The following is a 19,573-nucleotide window of genomic DNA, read 5'->3' as shown; positions in this document are numbered from 1 at the left end:
ATACACAAAAGTATAAGAGGTTATGATGGGCAAGGGGGAGGGGGGGAAAAGGGGAGAGAATTGAACAACAGCAGAAGAGGCAGAGAGGGAAAGTGGGAGGGGAGGCGAGGGGGGATAGTAGCGGTTAGGAAAGGTAGCAGATCAAGACAGTCACTAATATGCCATTATGTAAAAATGTGAGTATGTAACAGATGTGATTCTGCTATCTGTATTTGGGGTAGAAATGGGAGTTCAAAACCCAATAGTCAAATGTATGAAAGATGATTTATCAAGAGCTCTGTAATGTTTGGAACAATCAATAATAATAAAAAAAAATAACAAAGATAATCTTTAGTATAGTTTTGGTTTAAAAAATTCACAAATTTTACATTAATATTACAATAAGTTTTTATGTATAGATATTATGTAATTGATTGACATTAAAGGTAATTAAAAAATATTTGTGAATGAAAAAAAAAAAGGAAGAGCAAAAGAATTTAGGGGCTATGTAAGAACAAATGCACCCATATTTAAATACGTATAAGGGCTACTAGAGATGGTCCATTTAGCTCTGGTACTGAGTAAGACAATAAAACAATCAGTTGGCATGAAAGAAGGAAATGCATATATAATAGCAGATAGCATTAACTAAGTTTTATGAAAGGCAATAAAAGTCATATTATTTGCCTTATCTTCATTTTTCCACCTTTAAGGGTTCTGTCCTTAACTATTGTTTCTTCTGACCCTGTATTCCTTCTTGGTAACCCCATACAACCTCTGGGCAATAACTTCCACCTTCTCTCAAGTTTTGAGATCTAGTATTGGATTTTCAACTGCCCATCCCATGTTTTTTTTTTTCCTGGATGTTCCATAGGTATCTTAGTATATATAAAATTGACTTTTCATGTTTACCTTCAAATCTGCTCCTTCTCCTGTTTCCTATTTGTGTTACCACCATCAGATTGTAATTTTTACAGAATTTTTTATTTATTTATTTATTTATTTATTTTTTTAAAGAGAGTGAGAGAGGAGAGAGAGAGAGAGAGAGAATTTTTAATATTTATTTTTTAGTTCTCGGCGGACACAACATCTTTGTTGGTATGTGGTGCTGAGGATCGAACCCGGGCCGCACGCATGCCAGGCGAGCGCGCTACCACTTGAGCCACATCCCCAGCCCTTTATTTATTTATTTTAAAGAGAGAGAGAGAGAGAGAGAGAGAGAGAGAGAGAGAGAGAGAGAGAGAGAGAGAATTTTTCAACATTTATTTTTTAGTTCTCGGCAGACACAACATCTTTGTTTGTATGTGGTGCTGAGGATCGAACCAGGGCCGCATGCATGCCAGGCCAGTGCACCACCACTTGAGCCACATCCCCAGCCCCTTTATAGTCATTTATAAACTATCAAACTCTTATTGTTTCTCCTGGTCTATTGCAATAACTTCCTCTGGTCTCTGGTTTCCCTTTCTTTCACTTCTAGATCACCTACTGCCATGTTAATCTTCCTAAAGCATTGCTCTGATTATGTCACCTCTCTATTTAAAACCCTTATTTTTGGCTTTCTACAACATAAATGCTCTAATGTCTTAGCTTGGCATTGGCCTCTGTGACAAATAATAGGAAACATTATTCAGCACTTTGTGCCAGAATATACATGTTCAACGTGTATATTCTCATCTAAATCATCTCCCAATAACCTTGAGGTAAATGGTATTACTATCTCAATTGTTTTTTTTTTAAGCAAATGCATTGGAAGAGGTCAAATAATTTTCTGAAGTTAGCTAGTAAGTAATAGAGCTAGAACACAATTTGGCCCTAACTTCATCTCCCATTACCCGCTTTACAAACACCAGCCAAAATGAAAGCCCATGGTTTTTCTTATGCTGCTCCTTTTTTTTTTTAAGAGAGAGTGAGAGAGAGAGAGAATTTTTTAATATTTATTTTTTAGTTATTGGCAGACACATCTTTCTTTGTAATGTGGTGCTGAGGATCGAACCTGGGGCGCACGCATGCCAGGCGAGCATGCTACCGCTTGAGCCACATCCCCAGCCCATGCTGCTCCTTTTGATAAGAATGCCTTTGTCCTTCCTAACACTGCATATCCAAAAGCAGTTCAAATGCTACTTCTGAATTCCTACAAAACTTTTTAGTGCTCTCTTATAATATGTATTGATCACTGTATAATGTGTATGTGTGCATGTATGTATGTCTTAGGTACCCTACTAAAATATCAAAGCATAACACCCTTGACTAAGGGAAATTAACAAAGTATGCCAGACACAGACAAGGGGAAAAAACAAACATTTCATGTAAGTGGCCAACAAGAAAGAACTGTTACATAAATGAAAGTAAAATAACTGGATTTTACTTATTGCTTCTATACTTGTCTGGAAAGTCTGGCTCTTCCCTCTAAGAATTGATTCTCATTCTAGACTTATATTCACTCATTTAGGAAAGATTAATTAGGGGTTTTATATGCTAGGAATTCTTCTCCAACTGTGTGGTTTCTTCTCATTTTACTTCTTATTTTTGTCATATTCAACAATGTCACTTTTTGAAGTATTTTACATTTTTTGACAAAAATATACATATATTATGCCTCTATTCCTTTAAAATGTTTTCTGAGAGGTTTCTATATTTGACAACTATCATTTTAGAATTTCACTAACCAAGAGAAAGATGCTAAATTCAAATTAGGATATTTTATTTTTAAAATTCACTCATTCCACATTTTCTACTATGCTTAAGGCACAATGATAGTTAAGAATAAGGACCAAAAACATGTCTCCTTTATAGTGCATATACTTATACTCAAGATTAAACATTTTAACCTCTTTATTGAGATATAAAGGCCATAAATCCACCCATTTAAAGTGTACAATTCAATGGCTTTAGTATATTCAGAGTTGTGTAATCTAAGTTTAGAAAATTTATATCATCCCAAGAGAAACCTCCATGCATTAGTAGTCACTCTCCATACTTCCACCTACTTCTCAGCAACCACTAATCTAATTTCAGTCTCTATATATCTGGAATAGCAAACTGATTCTAGGCACTTCATATAAATATTGTTTTGAGATTGGGTATTACTATATTGCCCAGGTTGGCCTTGAAATTGTGAGCTCAACTAATCCTACTATATCAGCTTCCCAAGTAGGAGACTACGAGTATGCATCACCATACCCAACTTCTTGTGGTCTTTGATTCATTTTTATTTTCAGTTTTTTTTTTTTTATAATGCTGGGATTCAAACCTAGGGCTTTGCATGTTAGGCAAACACTTATACTGAGCTACATCTCCAGCCCCTTTTATGGTTTTTGCAATTGTCTTCTTTCACTCAGTGTTTTCAAGGTTCATATATGTTGCAGCTAGTATCAATATTTCATTGCTGCTATGTTGTGGATAACGTTTGAGTGCGTCTCCTAAAGGTACACATGCTAAAATTTAATCTCCACTGTGAGATATTTAGAGGATGAAAACATAATTCAACTATAGTATTTAGAGGTAGAGTTTTAGGGAGCTGATTAGGATTAGAAAAGATAATTAGGGCCAAGCCCCCAGGATTAAATACAAGTGGCTACTCAAGAGAGAGATATCAGAGGATACAGATGTAGACAGACATGGGCACTAACCTGTCTCTTGCCATGTGAGGGCTTATAACACCTCAGGACTCTGTCAGAAAGATGGCCTTTACTAGAGCTGGTGTCATACTATTTCAATTTATAGCCTCTAGAACTGAGTTAAATAAATCAATTTTCTTTATAAAGTTACCCAGCCTCAGGTGTTTCATTCATTATAATAACCAAAAAACTATTATAATTCTTTTTATGGCTGAGTGATATTCTATTGTTTGGATATTAATCAGTTCATCAGTTGATAGACATTTAAGTGGCTTCCTTTTTTTTTTTTTGGTACTGGGGACTGAACCCAGGTGAGGGTCTCATGGTAGAAAGTGGAAGAGCAAGCAGGCAAGGGCAAAGAGATTACATGGGTAAGAGCTATATCCCCAGTCCTATTTAAAAAATATATTTATGTTTTAGTTATAGGTGGGGACAATATTTTATTATTATTTTTTCTATGTAGTGCTGAGGATTGAATCCAGTGCCTCACACATGCTAGGTGAATGCTCTACCACTGAGCCACAGCCCCAGCCCACATGCCCAGTCCTTTTTATTATTTTTTTTATTTTGAGACATGGTCTCACCAAATTTCCCAGGTTGGCCTTGAACTTCTGATCTTTCTGGCTCAACTTCCAACAGGGTCTCACTGAGTTTCTCAGTGCCTCACTTCTGCTGAGGCTGGTTTTGAACTCATGATCCTCCTGCCTCAGCCTCCCAAGCCATTCAGATTATAGGTGTGAGCCACTATATCCAGCTTAGCTTTTTGTTTTCTATGTGTCATGTCTTCTTTGTTCTTCTGATCCTCCTTTATTGGTTCTCTTTTTATATTTTATGGATGTTTTATACCATAATATTTATAAATCCAACAATAGTATATTATTATTATTTTAGACAATGCTATATTTTTTGGAGAAAACCCAAAGAAGTAAGCACAGAAAGTATATATTTATAGATTTTTTTTTGTATTAGCCTTTTTTTTTTTTAGGTTCTAGGAATTAAACCCAGGAATGTTCTACCATGAGCTATATTCCCAGCCATTTTTATTTCATTTCATTTTTATTTTGAGACAAGGTCTTGCTAAATTGCTGTGCTGGGCTTTAACTTATAATCCTCTTGCCTCGGTCTCCCATGTTGCTGAGATTACAGGCATGTGTCCCCACACCTGGCTGTACCAGCATTTTTATTTATCACTTTTTTGTTCTTTGATTTCTGACTATGGATCTGAATAAATATTTCATATTATTTTCTTATTCCAGTACAGCTTTGTTCCCATCCAACTCCTTCATATTGTCATGGTCAAATATATTAATTTGTATGCCTTATAAGCCCAATGACAAAATGATACCTGCAATTATATAAAAATATGTATTGTTTAATGTAGTTATTCTTTAAACTAGTTAAGAATAGAAAGAGGAGAAATATGCCATTATAATGCCCTTTATAATTAATAATTTATAAATAACTTTTTTTTAAAAAGTTACCTTTACCAATACTCTTTGCTTTTTCACATGAATTCAGATTACAGTCTGGCATCAGTTTGCTTTCACCTTGGATAACTTCCTTTAGTATTTCTTATAAGAAAAGTCTTCTAGCAACAAATTTCTTTCAGTTTTTGTTTACCTTGGACTACATTTATTTTATCTTCATTTCCTAATGCAAATTTTACTGGAATAAAAATTCTTGGTTGACAAGTCTTTATTTTTTTAGTACTTGAATATGTCATCTTTTTTAGTCTGTTTTTTGTTGTTATAACAGAATACCTGAGATTGGATGACTTATAAATAAAAGGTTTATTTTTTTATTTTTTTAAAGAGAGAGTGAGAGAGGAGAGAGAGAGAGAGAGAATTTTTAATATTTATTTTTTAGTTCTCGGCGGACACAACATCTTTGTTGGTATGTGGTGCTGAGGATCGAACCCGGGCCGCACGCATGCCAGGCAAGCGTGCTACCGCTTGAGCCACATCCCCAGCCCCAAAAGGTTTATTTTTGTTCACAGTTCTGAAGGTTGCCAAGTGGTGGCCACATTTGGCTAGCTTTTGGGGAGGGTCTCATGATAAAAAGTGGAAGAGCAAGCAGGCAACGGCAAAGAGATTACATGGGTAAGATAGAAAGCAAGAAAAAACTTGAGAAAGCTGAACTCACTTTATAAATATCCATTTTGGTGGCAACCAAACCATTCTCAAAAGAACTACATTAGGGCTGGGGCTGTAGCTCAATCTTGCCTAGCATGTGTGAGGCACTGGGTTCAATCTTTTAGCACCACATAAAAATAAACAAATAAAATAAAGGCATTCTGTCCATCTACAACTACAAAAAATATTTTTAAAAACCCATTAAGTTGTAAGAATTATATATTTTTAAAAAGAGAACTACATTAATCCCTTCATGAGTGCATTAACCCCATGACCACAAACATCTCTTAATGGCTCCCAACCTCTCAATACCGTTACATTGGCAATTAAATATCAACATGAGTTTAGATGGGGATGAACAATTTCCAAACTATAGCAGCAACTCACTGCTTTCTCTCCATTGTTTCTGATGAGAAGTCAGCTCTTATTTAGGTTCTCTAGTATATGATGAATCATTTCATCTTTCTACTTTAGAGATTGTTTTTGCCTTTGCCTTTCAATATACTCACTATGATGTGTCTACCTGTTAATCTCTTTGCACTTATCCTATTTCAAATTTGTTGACCTTATACATTATAGGTTAATGCTATTCATAAAATTTGGGGAATTTTCAGCACTTTTGAAATGTTTTTCTACTTCTTTCCTTTTCTCTTTGTACTATTATGCACCTTTGATGCACATTTCTCTCAGGCTTTCTTCATTTTTTTCCTCTGTGTTCTTTAGATTGCATAGTTTATAACTGATCTCTTTAAACGTATTGATTCTGTCTTCTTCCTACTCTAATGCACTTTGGAGAATTTTTCATTTCAGTTATTGTACTTTCCATTTCCATGTCCAGATTTTCATTTGGTTCTTTAAAAATAATTTCTGTCCCTTTACTGATATTATTTGCTGAGACACTGCCATTATACCCTCATTGTTTAGATACTGTCTCCCTTAGTTCTTTGAACATATTTTAATGGCTGCTTTGAAGTGTTTGTCTGCTAAATTCAACATCTGGGTCTCTTCAAGAGCAGTTTTTATTGCCTGCTTTTCTTCCTATGTTCAGGTTATACTTTCCTGTTTCTTTGCATGTTTCATAAGTTTTGTTGATAACGGGACACTTTAGATAATATGTCATAGCAATTGTGGACTCTGATTCCTCCCTCCCACAGGGATTTCCATTGTTGCTGTTTGCCTGGTTTTTAATTTGGTAACTTGGTAGAACTGACTCCAAAAATTCTATCCCTTCAGTATAAAACCTCTGATATCCTTGATTTTATTCTTTAAAAAATACATTTATTTATTTCTATGTGGTGCTGAGGATCGAACCCAGCACCTCATATATGCTAGGCAAGTGCTCTACCACTGAGCCCCAGCCCCAGCACCTTGGTTTTATTCTTTTATCTGGAAATCTAGGGTTCATCCCTGGTCCTGCATAGGCTACTTATTGATCAAATGCTGTGTTTTTGTCCCCTTAACCAGTTAGATTTTTTACCCTTTGCTATTGAATATGTGTGTGACTTGGAAGCTGCTATCAAAGTTCAATGAGTTCATGTTTCTGCACCACATTCACACAGATCCTTGTTCAGTCACACCTGAGAGAATATCACCTTGAGCATATATAGTCTTTCAGGTTACCAGGGATGTATGTGATTTTATTTTTAAGCTTGGCTTCCTAGAAGTTGCCTCTGGGTCAGAGTTATTATTTTAATCATTGGTTGGTCCCAGGTAGTACTTAAGCCCCTATGCCAGTGAGGTTGTTTGATCTGTACACAGCTTGGGGACTAGTTTCAAGTCCACCTTATGTCCTGCTCTGATTGCTATCTTAGGGGATGCCAACTTGTGCTTATGAACAGCTTTCCTGACATATAGGATTGACTATGATCCCAGGAGAGCTCTTCTTGACTATCTTTCCCTGATTTTCTGTTACCTATTTTCTGATTATTTGGCTACTTTTTGGTTTTAATTTGTATCATGGTCTTATGTGTGCCTACTTAATTGTTCTGAACCATGGTTTTTCAGTTTTGACAATGCCCTTAGGCACTGTCATAAAATTACAAAGTCAAATCCTTCAGGTAGAATTGTGGAGTTCATCCTGAAGGCCTGTCTCTCTTTAAGCAGAACCCCTGCAACACTATATAAAAGCTTGAGGCAGGCAGTGGCTTTTCCAGAGTGAAATTCCTTCTTTATGAATGGGCATTGGGTGGTGTTTTTGCTAGCTCTTAACAGTATGAACCTCTGATCAAAGAGCAAGCTTGTGCTTGAGCTGTGAGGGGCCTAATATTATCATCCTTTTGTTCCCCTGTGACTGTCTCCACCCTACCAATGGGGGCTGCGTGAGGAAGAAAAAGCTGAGTGGGAAAAGAAAGGTTAGTACTTCTGGGTCTACTTGTAATAGAGATTTTATAATACAGAACTGAGGAAGATGAAAAAAGTAAGAGGCCTCCCCTCCCAGTTTAAACCATAGATTTAAACAGGGAGCTAAGGGAAGAGGGAGTCCCCATCTTTTATATCACACCCACCTGAATTAAAGCTCCCTTGAGTAGTTTCCATAAAGCTGGACTTGAAGGGGTTGGGGATGGGAGCAGGTCGTGGTTCAAATGCCATTGAATCTTGCTGTTCTTCCTGAGATTTAGTAGATTTTCTTGATTTAACATTTCTCTATTTGCTGTGTACCCCTGAACAATTTCCAGGAACTCTGAATTTTTGAAATAATTTTTACAAGTTAAAAAACTATTTGTTGGTGAGAGGATTCATTGTGCTCCTTACATCTCCATTCTAGAAGTTGTTCTCCCAGATTATATTTTATATGGCCTTTGAATCTTATTCATTTGACAAATTGTTCTTCTATTTATTTTTATGCCTTGTTATTTTTTCAAATATTTCTTTAAACATATTAGAATGCCTTTCCTCCTCTCCCTCCACCATTAATTGCAGTATAACTGAGATACTTTTTGGTTATCCTTTAAAAATAAGAGCTAAATTTTGGTTATCCTTTAAAAATATAAACTAAATTAGCTTTTGACATAGTTTACCCAAAATAACTACATAAGTTACAGCCATTAATTCTTTTTTTTTAAAGAGAGAGTGAGAGAGAGAGAGAGAGAGAGAGAGAATTTTTAATATTTATTTTTTAGTTATCGGCGGACACAACATCTTTGTTGGTATGTGGTGCCGAGGATCGAACCCGGGCCGCACGCACGCCAGACGAGCGCGCTACCGCCTGAGCCACATTCCCAGCCTGCCATTAATTCTTATCCTATATATAAATGTAGGGACAAAAACTATTTTAGACATTAGTTTGTACCACTCATAATGAAACTAGCATGTATTAGGAATATTTACATATAAAACTTACTACTCTAAGCTCCTTCATCTTGGATCCCATCATTATCCTAGAACAATTCCTTTCATATAGATAACACTCAAATATATGAAGAATGAATAAACAGGAAGGGATTACTTCTTTTAACAGAAATAAACTGTCATCCACCAAAAGATTATGCTGGCTGGCATACTAGCTGAACCTATTCCTTATTGCAGATCCTCTCCTTCTTTTGTTAGATTTTTGAGACTCATGAAGTTATTTGCAATTATACCTCTAGAGACCCTACTAACATATCCCATTACAACTTCTTAAAGCTCTCTTGGACAGTGTAGGCTTTATTTTTATCTAGAGTGAGTAAGCTAAACTACATGACTCAAGAACTCATCAATTTTAGGTTTTGATAACAAAGATGACCTTTGTAACTCTTGATTAAATCTACTATCCCCTGGACACTGTTATATCAGAAACCCTGTGTATTTTATTAAACTTGTGAGAGCTTCCATTTCCCCCCTAAAATGGCAGACTCTCCCTCAATTTTTTGAGACAGTGTCTCCCTATATTGTCTAGGCATCTCGAACTCCTGGCTTAAGAAATCCTCCTACCTCAGTCTGCCAAGCAGCTGAGACTATTAGAGCATGTCCATGTGCCTGGCTTCCCAGTCAATTTAAATCTCCCTACACATGTAGCTTGAAATGGCAAAATTATCATTAACTAACCTTATATAACACCTATATTAGGGGAATCAGGTATCACGTATCTCTTTCTTACAGTCCCCCCCCACACACACGAGATATATATATATATCTCATTCTATAAAAATTCATACAAAAATCCCAATAAAAACTGATTAAGTATGCCACCCAATGGATGTACTATAGTACTACACTCATAAAATATATAATACAGTGCATACTTTGCATTTGTAATCTCTTGAAGTTACAAAAACTGCTATAGTTACAAAAGAGATAATGAGAAAAAAAGAAGAGATCATAGTAGGGAAAGAATTCAAAAGCAATGATGGGTATCTCAGAAGACCAAGATGTGAATGTAAAAATGTGCTTCAAAAACACATAGTACTTTTGTACATCCCTCCAAACCTACAATGGGAGTTGAGAAGTATAGAGGGGAAGAGGGAATAATTATGTTCTGAAACTAAAGCTAGATTGTATTATTTACTTCCTTGCTACAAAATTCAGTCTTAGAAATTGTTCCTCCAGTATCACTCAGATTTAACCATTACTTATTGAGAACCTACTTATAGTAGGTTCCAAGGCACTGTTTAGATTTTTATTCATACAGATTCTCATCTAAATTTTTTAAAAGAGTTTTATTATTATCATTGTTTTTATTATTATTTTGTTTTTGTGGTTCTGGGTATCAAATCCAGGGCCTTGAACATGCTAGGCACTTGCCACACCATCAGCCCAGGTGTTTTATTATTTTTAAATACTGATGACCATAAATTACTCCAAAATAAGGTACATACTCAATAAATGAAATAAAAAGTGTTTTATTAGTTTTGCTCCTAAAAGTTTATTTTCTCTTGAGACTGTTTGCCCCTGTTCAGGAGGTCTTGAGTTTCCTCCATTATCTATAGGGTTGAGTTTGGAAGACTCACTGATAGGGGACTTGCACACCTGTATACTTGTACATATTTTTATCTAGATGAGAGGCTTAAAAGACCTACCCATGAAGCAATGAATAGGGAAAGAATCAGTAACACTGGTGGAAAAAAATCACAAACCAGAATTCATCACACCCTTTGATATATTCTATTGTCTCTATTCCAATATGTTAAAAAGATACCTGAACTGAAAAGGAACAATAACAAGTAAACATCCATTATATAAAAGTCTTATTACTGATGACTATAGAAGAGTCTACCATCAGAGAGCAACCTGGTGTCTGCCCTATGACTTGGCTCTATGAGAGTGAGAAACACAGTAGAGAGGAGAAAGCAAGGAGTCATAATTAGGAGTACGAGTTCATTCTTGCAGCAATATGGGTACATTTAGTGCTTCAAATATTCCTAATATTTAAGAAAATTAATAGTTATGCTCCTTCCTATTATAAGAACTAATAAAATAACTTGAAGATGAACAAGGCCCAAGACGTAACTTTTACTAATGAACCCCCAAAGAACTTCAGTATCCAAAATCATACAGAAAGGAACAATGTTTATGTGATATTATCCTATTTTTATAGCACTTAATGCTTTTGAAAGATTTATGTCCATATTTTTCACTTGCATGATCCCCAACATAATATGAACACATAATACATAAAAAAGCATCAGCAAATGATCACCTTGAAAGTATGTAGAGTTGATCTGGCAGTTGTAAGGTGGAAAAATTGGGGGTGTATGAAAGACATTTCTATCAACCCAAAATTGTGTTTCTTCTTATTAATTCTATACAAGGATTTATGAAAAACATTGATACAGTAAGACATACCAACTTATAGGAAAACAGACCCTGAGGATTACTATTGACAATATAGTATGTGTATTAGTCACCTGGAAAACTGAAAGACACTGGAATCCAGAGGTTTAAGTTGAAGAGAAGGTGATCTGCTTTCTTCTCCAACAGACGGAAGCAGGGTAGGACTATCAATTCTCTCATATCCGATTGTCTTGTCATTCAGTCCAGCCATATCTTGAACAGAAGGAATCTTTGGTGGATTACTGAATGCCTAGCAAAGAAAGAAATGATTCATAAAAATCCCAAATTAAAACCAAACTTTAAAGATGAGTCAATCCTTCTGATGCTAGGAAAGAACGCTTGGCCAAATAAAAAGAAACTGTTTCCTACACAAAATAAACAGCGCGCAGAAATGTACACTAGAACAATGAACCCAGGCACATTCAGTTATTAACCTTATCAGCTAGACACCAACAGACCTCCCCCAAATTACTTACTGGCTCCTAGAATTATCCTACCCACAACATAAATCAAGGCCCCTAATCACTGTCTATTTCTATCTTGTGACCCAGTTGAAGGCTGGGTTTTCATTCTTCTGATATCTGTGATGAGAGTAGGAGTGGAGGGAAAAAGCATTGCAGCAAGTGTCTGTGCTGGTTTGGGAGAAATGCATGCAGGAGATGACACATGTTCACAGTGCACACACACAGAGACATGCATTTGGGATATTGTGGGAGAGCCAGCTTATGAAAATAGTATGAATGATTAAGGTAAAGGAATATAAAGGGGAGGTAAACTGAATGAGGACAGAGCAGTCCTAGGAAATCTCCTGATCTCTATATCAGACTATTAATTCAAGACATTAGTATACAAAAACCTGATTACTCATATGCCTGTGTTTTGGAAGGATATCAGAAGAAGAATTCATATTAAATTGTCTCTATCCTCACCAGTCTGACCTACCCTGATCGAGTGGGTGAAAGGTGAATCTAACATGCGACTAGCAGGTCTCTCTGGGAAATAGGGTCAAGAGGGAAATCATGCAGAATGGCAAGGTTGGGTGGGGAAGATATATGGGTGCTATGGTGGCTGTCAGGAGAGGAGTGTCCCTGAAAGGACGGCCAACCTTATTGCACCCTTCAGCGTCCGGAGCTGGGCAACCATGTCCGAGAGACAGTGCTCCTGAAAATTCAAAACAGCAGAGTCTTTATAAAGCCAGCCAGCCTGAAAGCAGGGATTGGGGAGAGGCACAAAGAACCACCCTTTCTTCCCAAGAGGAAGGAGGAAGGAATCATCCCTGAATCCTGGAAGAAAGGAGACAGGAAAACCAGACACTCAACAGGAGCAGCCTGTAAGAAGATGGGACACAACCCTGAATATTCTGTGATGCCAAAAGTGACAGTATTGTCCACAATCAGTACTGAACCCAAATCTGGGAAATAAATTATTTGACTCTTCTATTTTAGGTGGTCTGAGCATCAGTAACAGCAGATCAGCACAAAACCCAAAGTTCCAATAAAAAGAAAAGACCACAAGAAGTAATGGTTATTTTTATGTAGATTTCAAGATTGCTGCTTTCTTCAACCTATATCTTCTGTTGGGGAAAATTGTGTGTGAGAAAAGGAATAGAGTGGACTATCTCTCACCTGGAGGTTCTCATTTTCCATAGATATCTTCTTCTTCTCAACAGATTGATCTCTAGAAGATAAAAGTGCTATTTAGTTCACTCATGAAATGTCTCAAGTATAAATGGATTACCAATTACAGATTTAGGTTATAATGTTCATTTGAAGTTAGAAATAGTGTGTCATTGAGTAACTAAAGGTGCCTTCCTGAACTATACTACTGAAGGAAGTTTTCAAATGCTATCTCTCTCTGAGAGATGGGCTGGGGGAGAGGGGGAGAGGGAGGGAGGGAAGGAGAGAGAGAGAGAGAGAGAGAGAGAGAGAGAGAGAGAGAGAGAGAAATGGGGTGGGGAGAGACAGACAGACTCTAAAGATAATCAAAGTTGAGACATTCAGGAGATGGTAAGAAGGAATAAAGAACTGGCAGAACAGAGAGCTAAGGAGGAAAACCTTAAGAACACCAAAAATTATCCTTCTTCTCAAAACTCTGGGTTAATACAAAGGGCCAGGATCCTCTACTTTATGATGCAGAACACCACCTCATGCATACTCAACTGTTTCTTAGTTTTGCTCAAATATAAGTCTTCATCAATGAGTTCTTGTTCCTCTGGAACAGAGCATCTCCTGCAAAACAGAGAGTAAATCATCTTTTGGAAGCAAAATGTATTCTTCACTTTTACCATATACTTTCCTTAGCACTATTACTGGGCACTTTGACAATCCTCTAATATTATAGAGTTCAGATCTCACAGTAAAAACAAACAAAAAAATTTCACTAATACGTAAAGCATGAGGAAGAATATTTTATGAGTAAAAACTGAAAGAGTGCTGAAAATTTATTCAATGGTCAAAAACTATCCTAAAAACAAATAAAACCTAATAATTAGAAACTGTTATATCCATTTTATAAGAGAGTGAAGTACCCTTTCCAGGACTAAGCCTGTCTCCTGGACTAAGTGTCAACAGATAAAAAATAAAGTATTAAAAACGAAGCTTCTAAGAACTCAGTCCCGAATTCTAATCACATGATCTCATTATTCACCATGAAAAGGTACTTAGGTGCATCTGAAGACTATTAGATTTCATTTAATTAATTTTCTCCATTTTAGACATTTTCCCCTAAAAAGCAGACTCTGTTGTAGAATATTTTTTTCTATTAGCATTTATCCTGCAAAAAAGAATCTTAAGAAAGTCACAACTGGATTGAAGCAAACTGACTTATTACAGACATAGCGACTACTGCATCAAATAAAAAGTCGTTAAATTAAAGTTAACACAAATGGATATGCCAGGCAATATTTAGAGGTTGAATGCTGAAAGGAACACACGGTATATTAGGAAGACAAACATTTAAACAAATAGCACTGAATGTATAATAGGTACTGTTTACATTGATTCTCGATAAGAAACATAAAAATCAATTTAATCTGGAATGTAAAGACTTTATTCTTTAAGAATTTAAAATTAAGGGAAGGGGCATAGGGTCAGAAATGATGGTGGAATGTGATGAACATTATTATCCAAAGTACATGTATGAAGACACAAATTGGTGTGAATGTACTTTGTATACAACCAGAGATATGAAAAACTGTGCTCTATATGTTTAATAAGAATTGTAATGCATTCTGCTGTCATATATAAGTTAAAAAAATAAAAGTCAATACATGTAAAGTGAACAAAAAAGAATTTAAAATCTCTTGAGGAGCAAAAGCATATACATATAAAAAATACCCCACAACACAAAACAGTATTTGAACAAATGTCATGAATCAAAACATGCAGGAAGTCACTGTAAACTACTGTCAATGGGAAAAGTGTCCCACAAGATATGGATAAGATTTGGATAGGCAGATGGAATGCAGAAGATCACTGCAAGCAACAGAAAGATGATCATGGAGGAAAAAGTAAGCATGGCACATGTAGGGAATAGTGAAGTCACAAATCTGGCCAAAGTACAAGGTTTGTGTTAAGATATAATGAAAAATAAGACTGGGTAAGTAAGGTGGGGCAAGTCAGCATAGGGATTTGAATGTTAGCTGAAGAGTGTATAATTGAGATGAAGTATTTAGAATATAAAGACACATCAAGAGTTGTCTCAGGTACAATACTGAGACCTGGAACCTTACCTGTATTTTGGATGGGAATTATAGTAACAAAACCATCTCGCAGGTAATGTAGATGGATCCACCTTGCCAGGAAGTTTCCTCCATTTAAGACATTCATCACACTGTACCCATGTCTGGTCAGGAATCTTCCTGAATGAGGGAAAATAGAAGTGTGACTGTGTATATCCTAGCTCTGTGCTCTGCCTTACATTATAAAGGCACAAAAAGTGAAAATAATTAATTTTATATATGAGTTATGTTGGAAATGTTATAGATGTATGAAATGTGTTTATTTTGAATTTCATAGATAACACTAACATTATTTATGGAGGTCAATAGTATTTATCTTGGCAAATTTTATTCTAAGCTAATAACAGGATAATTTTAACTCAAAAAGTTTATTAGGAAAAGGCATCGTGTATGTGTGTATGTGTGTGTGTGTGTGTGTGTGTGTGTGTGTGTGTATCTGTGTTACATTATTACCAAGAAATAAAACCATTGAATCATTTTATTTACTTCTGTCCAACTACATAACAGATTTAAAATACACTTAAGGGAATCACTGAAGCACAGTCATCAAACCATCTTGCTCATTTCCCTGCAGATATTCCCCATCCCTTTTTTGTTTTTTTCAAAAAACCCTTTGTTTATAATGCTTCAATCCAAAATTTTTAGGTTGATATTCCCAAAATTATTCTTTAAAAGTGCTATGAATTTTGCTTAAATATCCTGACCAGAAATGGTGGCTTTAGACCAACAACTGAATTAAATTAAGATGAAGTGTTCCAGAGTTCAACTCTTAAAATACACACCCATTCCCATCCACTATTAGAAATAGAATCCAGTAACCAATGCCCCAAAGACAATCCGTTTCTCTGTGAAAAGAGACGGCCCATATATGATAGTACTCAGTACCTAGGGTGTGAAGAGTGGAATGAAGCTAAAAGAGGGAAGACTAGAGAAAAGACAGAAAGAGGGGAGAGGGGCACCTTGGGCCAATTTAACCACTAGGGTGAGTTTTGTGTATGTTATATTTACACTGCTATAATACTAAATATTTTATTAGAGTGGTGTGTTTCTTTTAAGCCTAGGTTTAGTATTTTTCTTTATTGTTTCAAACATGCTTCTTTTTTAGTTATATAAGTAATATAATAAACTCCTTAGGAAGAACTAGAAGATACAGAAAGATATAAAGAAGAAAATAAAAAGCACTCATAATTCTACCATTCAAATACAATGTCTCTTCTTTTTTAAAACTCTGTTTTAACACAGTGTATACACATTTTTGGACCTAGAGCTTCCTATCTCTTAGCTGCAGGATGTTCCAGACTTATAACCTTTAAGCTCTAAGCTCAGGCCTGACCTCTGGTGTCTATATATTTCTACACAGACACTGATTCATTTAAAACCAGACCTTGCAAAAGGTTTCAGCAGTAGTGTTGAGGTGAGGGAGGAAAGAAAAAGGTCATTAGCCTATACACATATATACAGAATGGTCTGTTGTAGAAAGATGACAGTATAATTCTTTCAGGCACACTTAGAGGCAGTAACTCTCTGTTTTGGGTTATATGCAATCACGGTGGATCTTTCAATCCAGGCAGGTAGGAGAGGCTTTTAGCTCATGCTTGCATTAAACAGGAAGTTAAGGAAGTTGTAGCATATTCCCTCACTTTGTAGTGGCTAAAAACTTAGGTTGAGAGATTTAGTTGCCTATATTTGAATCCTGGCTCTAACATTTTCTACTTGTCTTACCTTGGTCACTCTAACCTGGGTGTGGGGGGAGCTTCCACTGCACCCAGGGTAGAGGGGGACTCTCCGCTCTGGGGGGGAAGGTCCCTCTAACCTGGGTGTCGGGGGGAGCTCCCACCACACCCTGGGTAGAGGGGGACTCCCCATTCTTGGAGGAGAAGGTCCCTCTAACCTGTAGGCTTTCAGTCTATCAGTCTCTACATCTATAAATAATGTCTGTCTATTTCAGAGTTACAGTGATTAAATTACTGCATGTAAAAACTTAGAAATGCTGGTAACAGTGGCCCAACCTATAATTCTAGTGACTTGGGAGGTTGAGACAGGAGCAGGAGGATCATAAGTTTGAAGCCAGCCTTACAACTTAGAGAGACCCTGTCACAAAATAAAAAATAAAAATGTCTGGAGGTGTAGCTCAGTTGTAGATTGCCCCTGGGTTCAAAAGTCAGTTTAAAAAACATTAGGGTCTGAGGTTGTGGCTCAGTGATAGAGAGCTTGCCTACCATGTATGAGGTATTAGGTTCGATTCTCAGCACCATATAAAAATAAATAAAAGTATTTTGACCATCTACAACTAAAAAAACATACAAAAAATTAGAACTATGTGAGGCTTATATGTAATCAATAAACAATTAGCATTATTACAATTCTGCTTCTAGCACATACACTCTCTAGCAGTATATGAATATCTGTGTTTCACTGCATTAATCATTGCTAATTTGAAAGGTAAAAAGGCATCTCATCTTAACATGCATTTCTTCGAAAAAATATAGAAGACGGACATGAACTGATATCTTTAGAATAAGGTGGAAACATACATATAGCCATAGTTGCATATGAAACACATTTTTAAACATACATTTGTGTGGTAGCTTCCATTTAAAAAAAGGGAACACCCCCAAATGAAGTTTTAACATGTTAATCTTTGTCTTAATGGTAGTATAACTGTGTTATTATACAGTCTATCTTCTATATTATGCTCCTTTCCTGACTTTCAGAAGCATTTCAACCTCTTCATTGTGTGATTTCCTGACTTAGATCCAATAAACTCTCTCTTATTTCTATTCTACTTTTTCTCTAATGCTGGGTTTCCAGTATTTCAATACTAGTTTAGTGTCAATAATATTGACTAGGAATAAAGAGAAAGCGAAGTGTGCTAAAATGAATGAATACCTACTCTATGCCAGGTACTGTGCTAAAAACGTTATGCCACTTAATTCAATACATTCAGAGAAATGAAATAACCATCCCAAGCCCACCCAAATTAAGAAGCAAATCCAGACATTTAGCCCAAAAATGTCTAATTAAATGGCCATCATTTTCCACTATATTACACTGCCTCTATGAAACAAGAAATACTAAACTCCTGATGTATTTATGATTGAAACCACTTAAATGTTAAACCAGACTGAAGAAGTTTAAAAAATGATACAATTAGTAACTGTGCTTTCTCAATTTGTGAATTGAACTTCCTGATGTGAAAAACATTTTACTCTTGTTCCTTCAATTTGATCTATGAACATTACCCATAATCCTTCCCATATTCTTTATTTTATTACTCATGTTACTGGCCTGGCTGTAGCGGAGATCTCAAAATTCTCTTGAGATATCTTTTCCTTCCAATAAGCATTAAGCTTCTGGGCAAGGGCATTTATTGTCAATCTGAAAGAAAATGCAAAAAGTATGTAAAGGTTTAGCACTTGTTAAACAATCCATAATGACTAATCATGTTCAATAGTCACATTGTGTAAAATAGACACAAGACCTAAAAAGTAGAGATCTATAAAATTTTCAGGGTTTGTAGAATCATGGAGAAGGCAAGTTGACCCTGGAGACTATGACAGAGGACCAAACTGCAAAGCTAGGACAGAGCCAAATACTGGTAATTTGATAGGAAGTTATTTAATTGTCAGATAATGACAAGTAATTGAGAATTAAGTTGAAAGTCAGAGGATCAAACACTATACCCTATCTCTTATGAATTAATCAAATATTAACTTAAAAATGTCTATATAGTTCCTATGCATCAAAATGCTGATCATATTAGTAAAGCCCTAATAAAGCCCTTTGGCATTCTACTATATAGCTGTTATTGGAGGCTGTGTGTGAGTTCTGGTTTGTGCTCTTTTTTCTTTTCTCTCTCTTCCCATGTAAACAAGGGTAGATTTAGGGTCACCAAAAATGTGATTTTTAGAAGTCAGAGACATGAACATTTGCTCTATATGTGTACTATGAATTGAAATGCATTCTGCTGTCTTATATAACAAATTAGAATAAATCAATACATTTAAAATAAAAAAGTCAGAGCATGCATTTTAATTGTAAAAACTTATAACTTCCTGGGCTTGGGTTGTGGCTCAGTAGTAAAGTGCTTGTCTCACATGTGTAAGATACTGGGTTTGATCCTCAGCACCACATAAAAATAAATAAAATAAAGGTATTGTGTCCATCTACAACTAAAAATATATTTAAAAACTTGTAACTTCCTAATTAATAACTCCTACTTAATTATACAGCCCAAGAAGACAACTCAATGCAGACCTATGCAGAACACTACAGTCCAAGAATACAACCAAATACAGACCTATACACACCTAGAACACCACAAATTTAGAATTTTTAAGAATGTCTGGGCCCTG

At 35.9% G+C, this 19,573-nt stretch overlaps 1 protein-coding gene across 1 annotated transcript in view; it reads right to left on the bottom strand.

Annotated features, from left to right (window-relative positions):
- The window catches only part of Morc4 (MORC family CW-type zinc finger 4), a 52,900-nt gene that overhangs the window by 3,632 nt on the left and 29,695 nt on the right, over nt 1–19,573 (bottom strand). Inside the window, exons 10-14 of the mRNA XM_077793953.1 lie at nt 18,503–18,596; nt 15,210–15,334; nt 13,639–13,707; nt 13,105–13,156; nt 11,554–11,729 (exon numbers count right to left, since the gene is read on the bottom strand). Of these exons, the coding sequence (XP_077650079.1) occupies nt 11,554–11,729; nt 13,105–13,156; nt 13,639–13,707; nt 15,210–15,334; nt 18,503–18,596 (516 nt within the window). The remainder of the gene's footprint in view (nt 1–11,553; nt 11,730–13,104; nt 13,157–13,638; nt 13,708–15,209; nt 15,335–18,502; nt 18,597–19,573) is intronic.

Source organism: Urocitellus parryii, chromosome X (assembly GCF_045843805.1).
Source record: "Urocitellus parryii isolate mUroPar1 chromosome X, mUroPar1.hap1, whole genome shotgun sequence".
Lineage (NCBI taxonomy): Eukaryota > Metazoa > Chordata > Mammalia > Rodentia > Sciuridae > Urocitellus > Urocitellus parryii.
The sequence above is the reverse complement of the archived record's forward strand: the minus strand, read 5'-3'. Positions and strand labels throughout refer to the sequence as shown.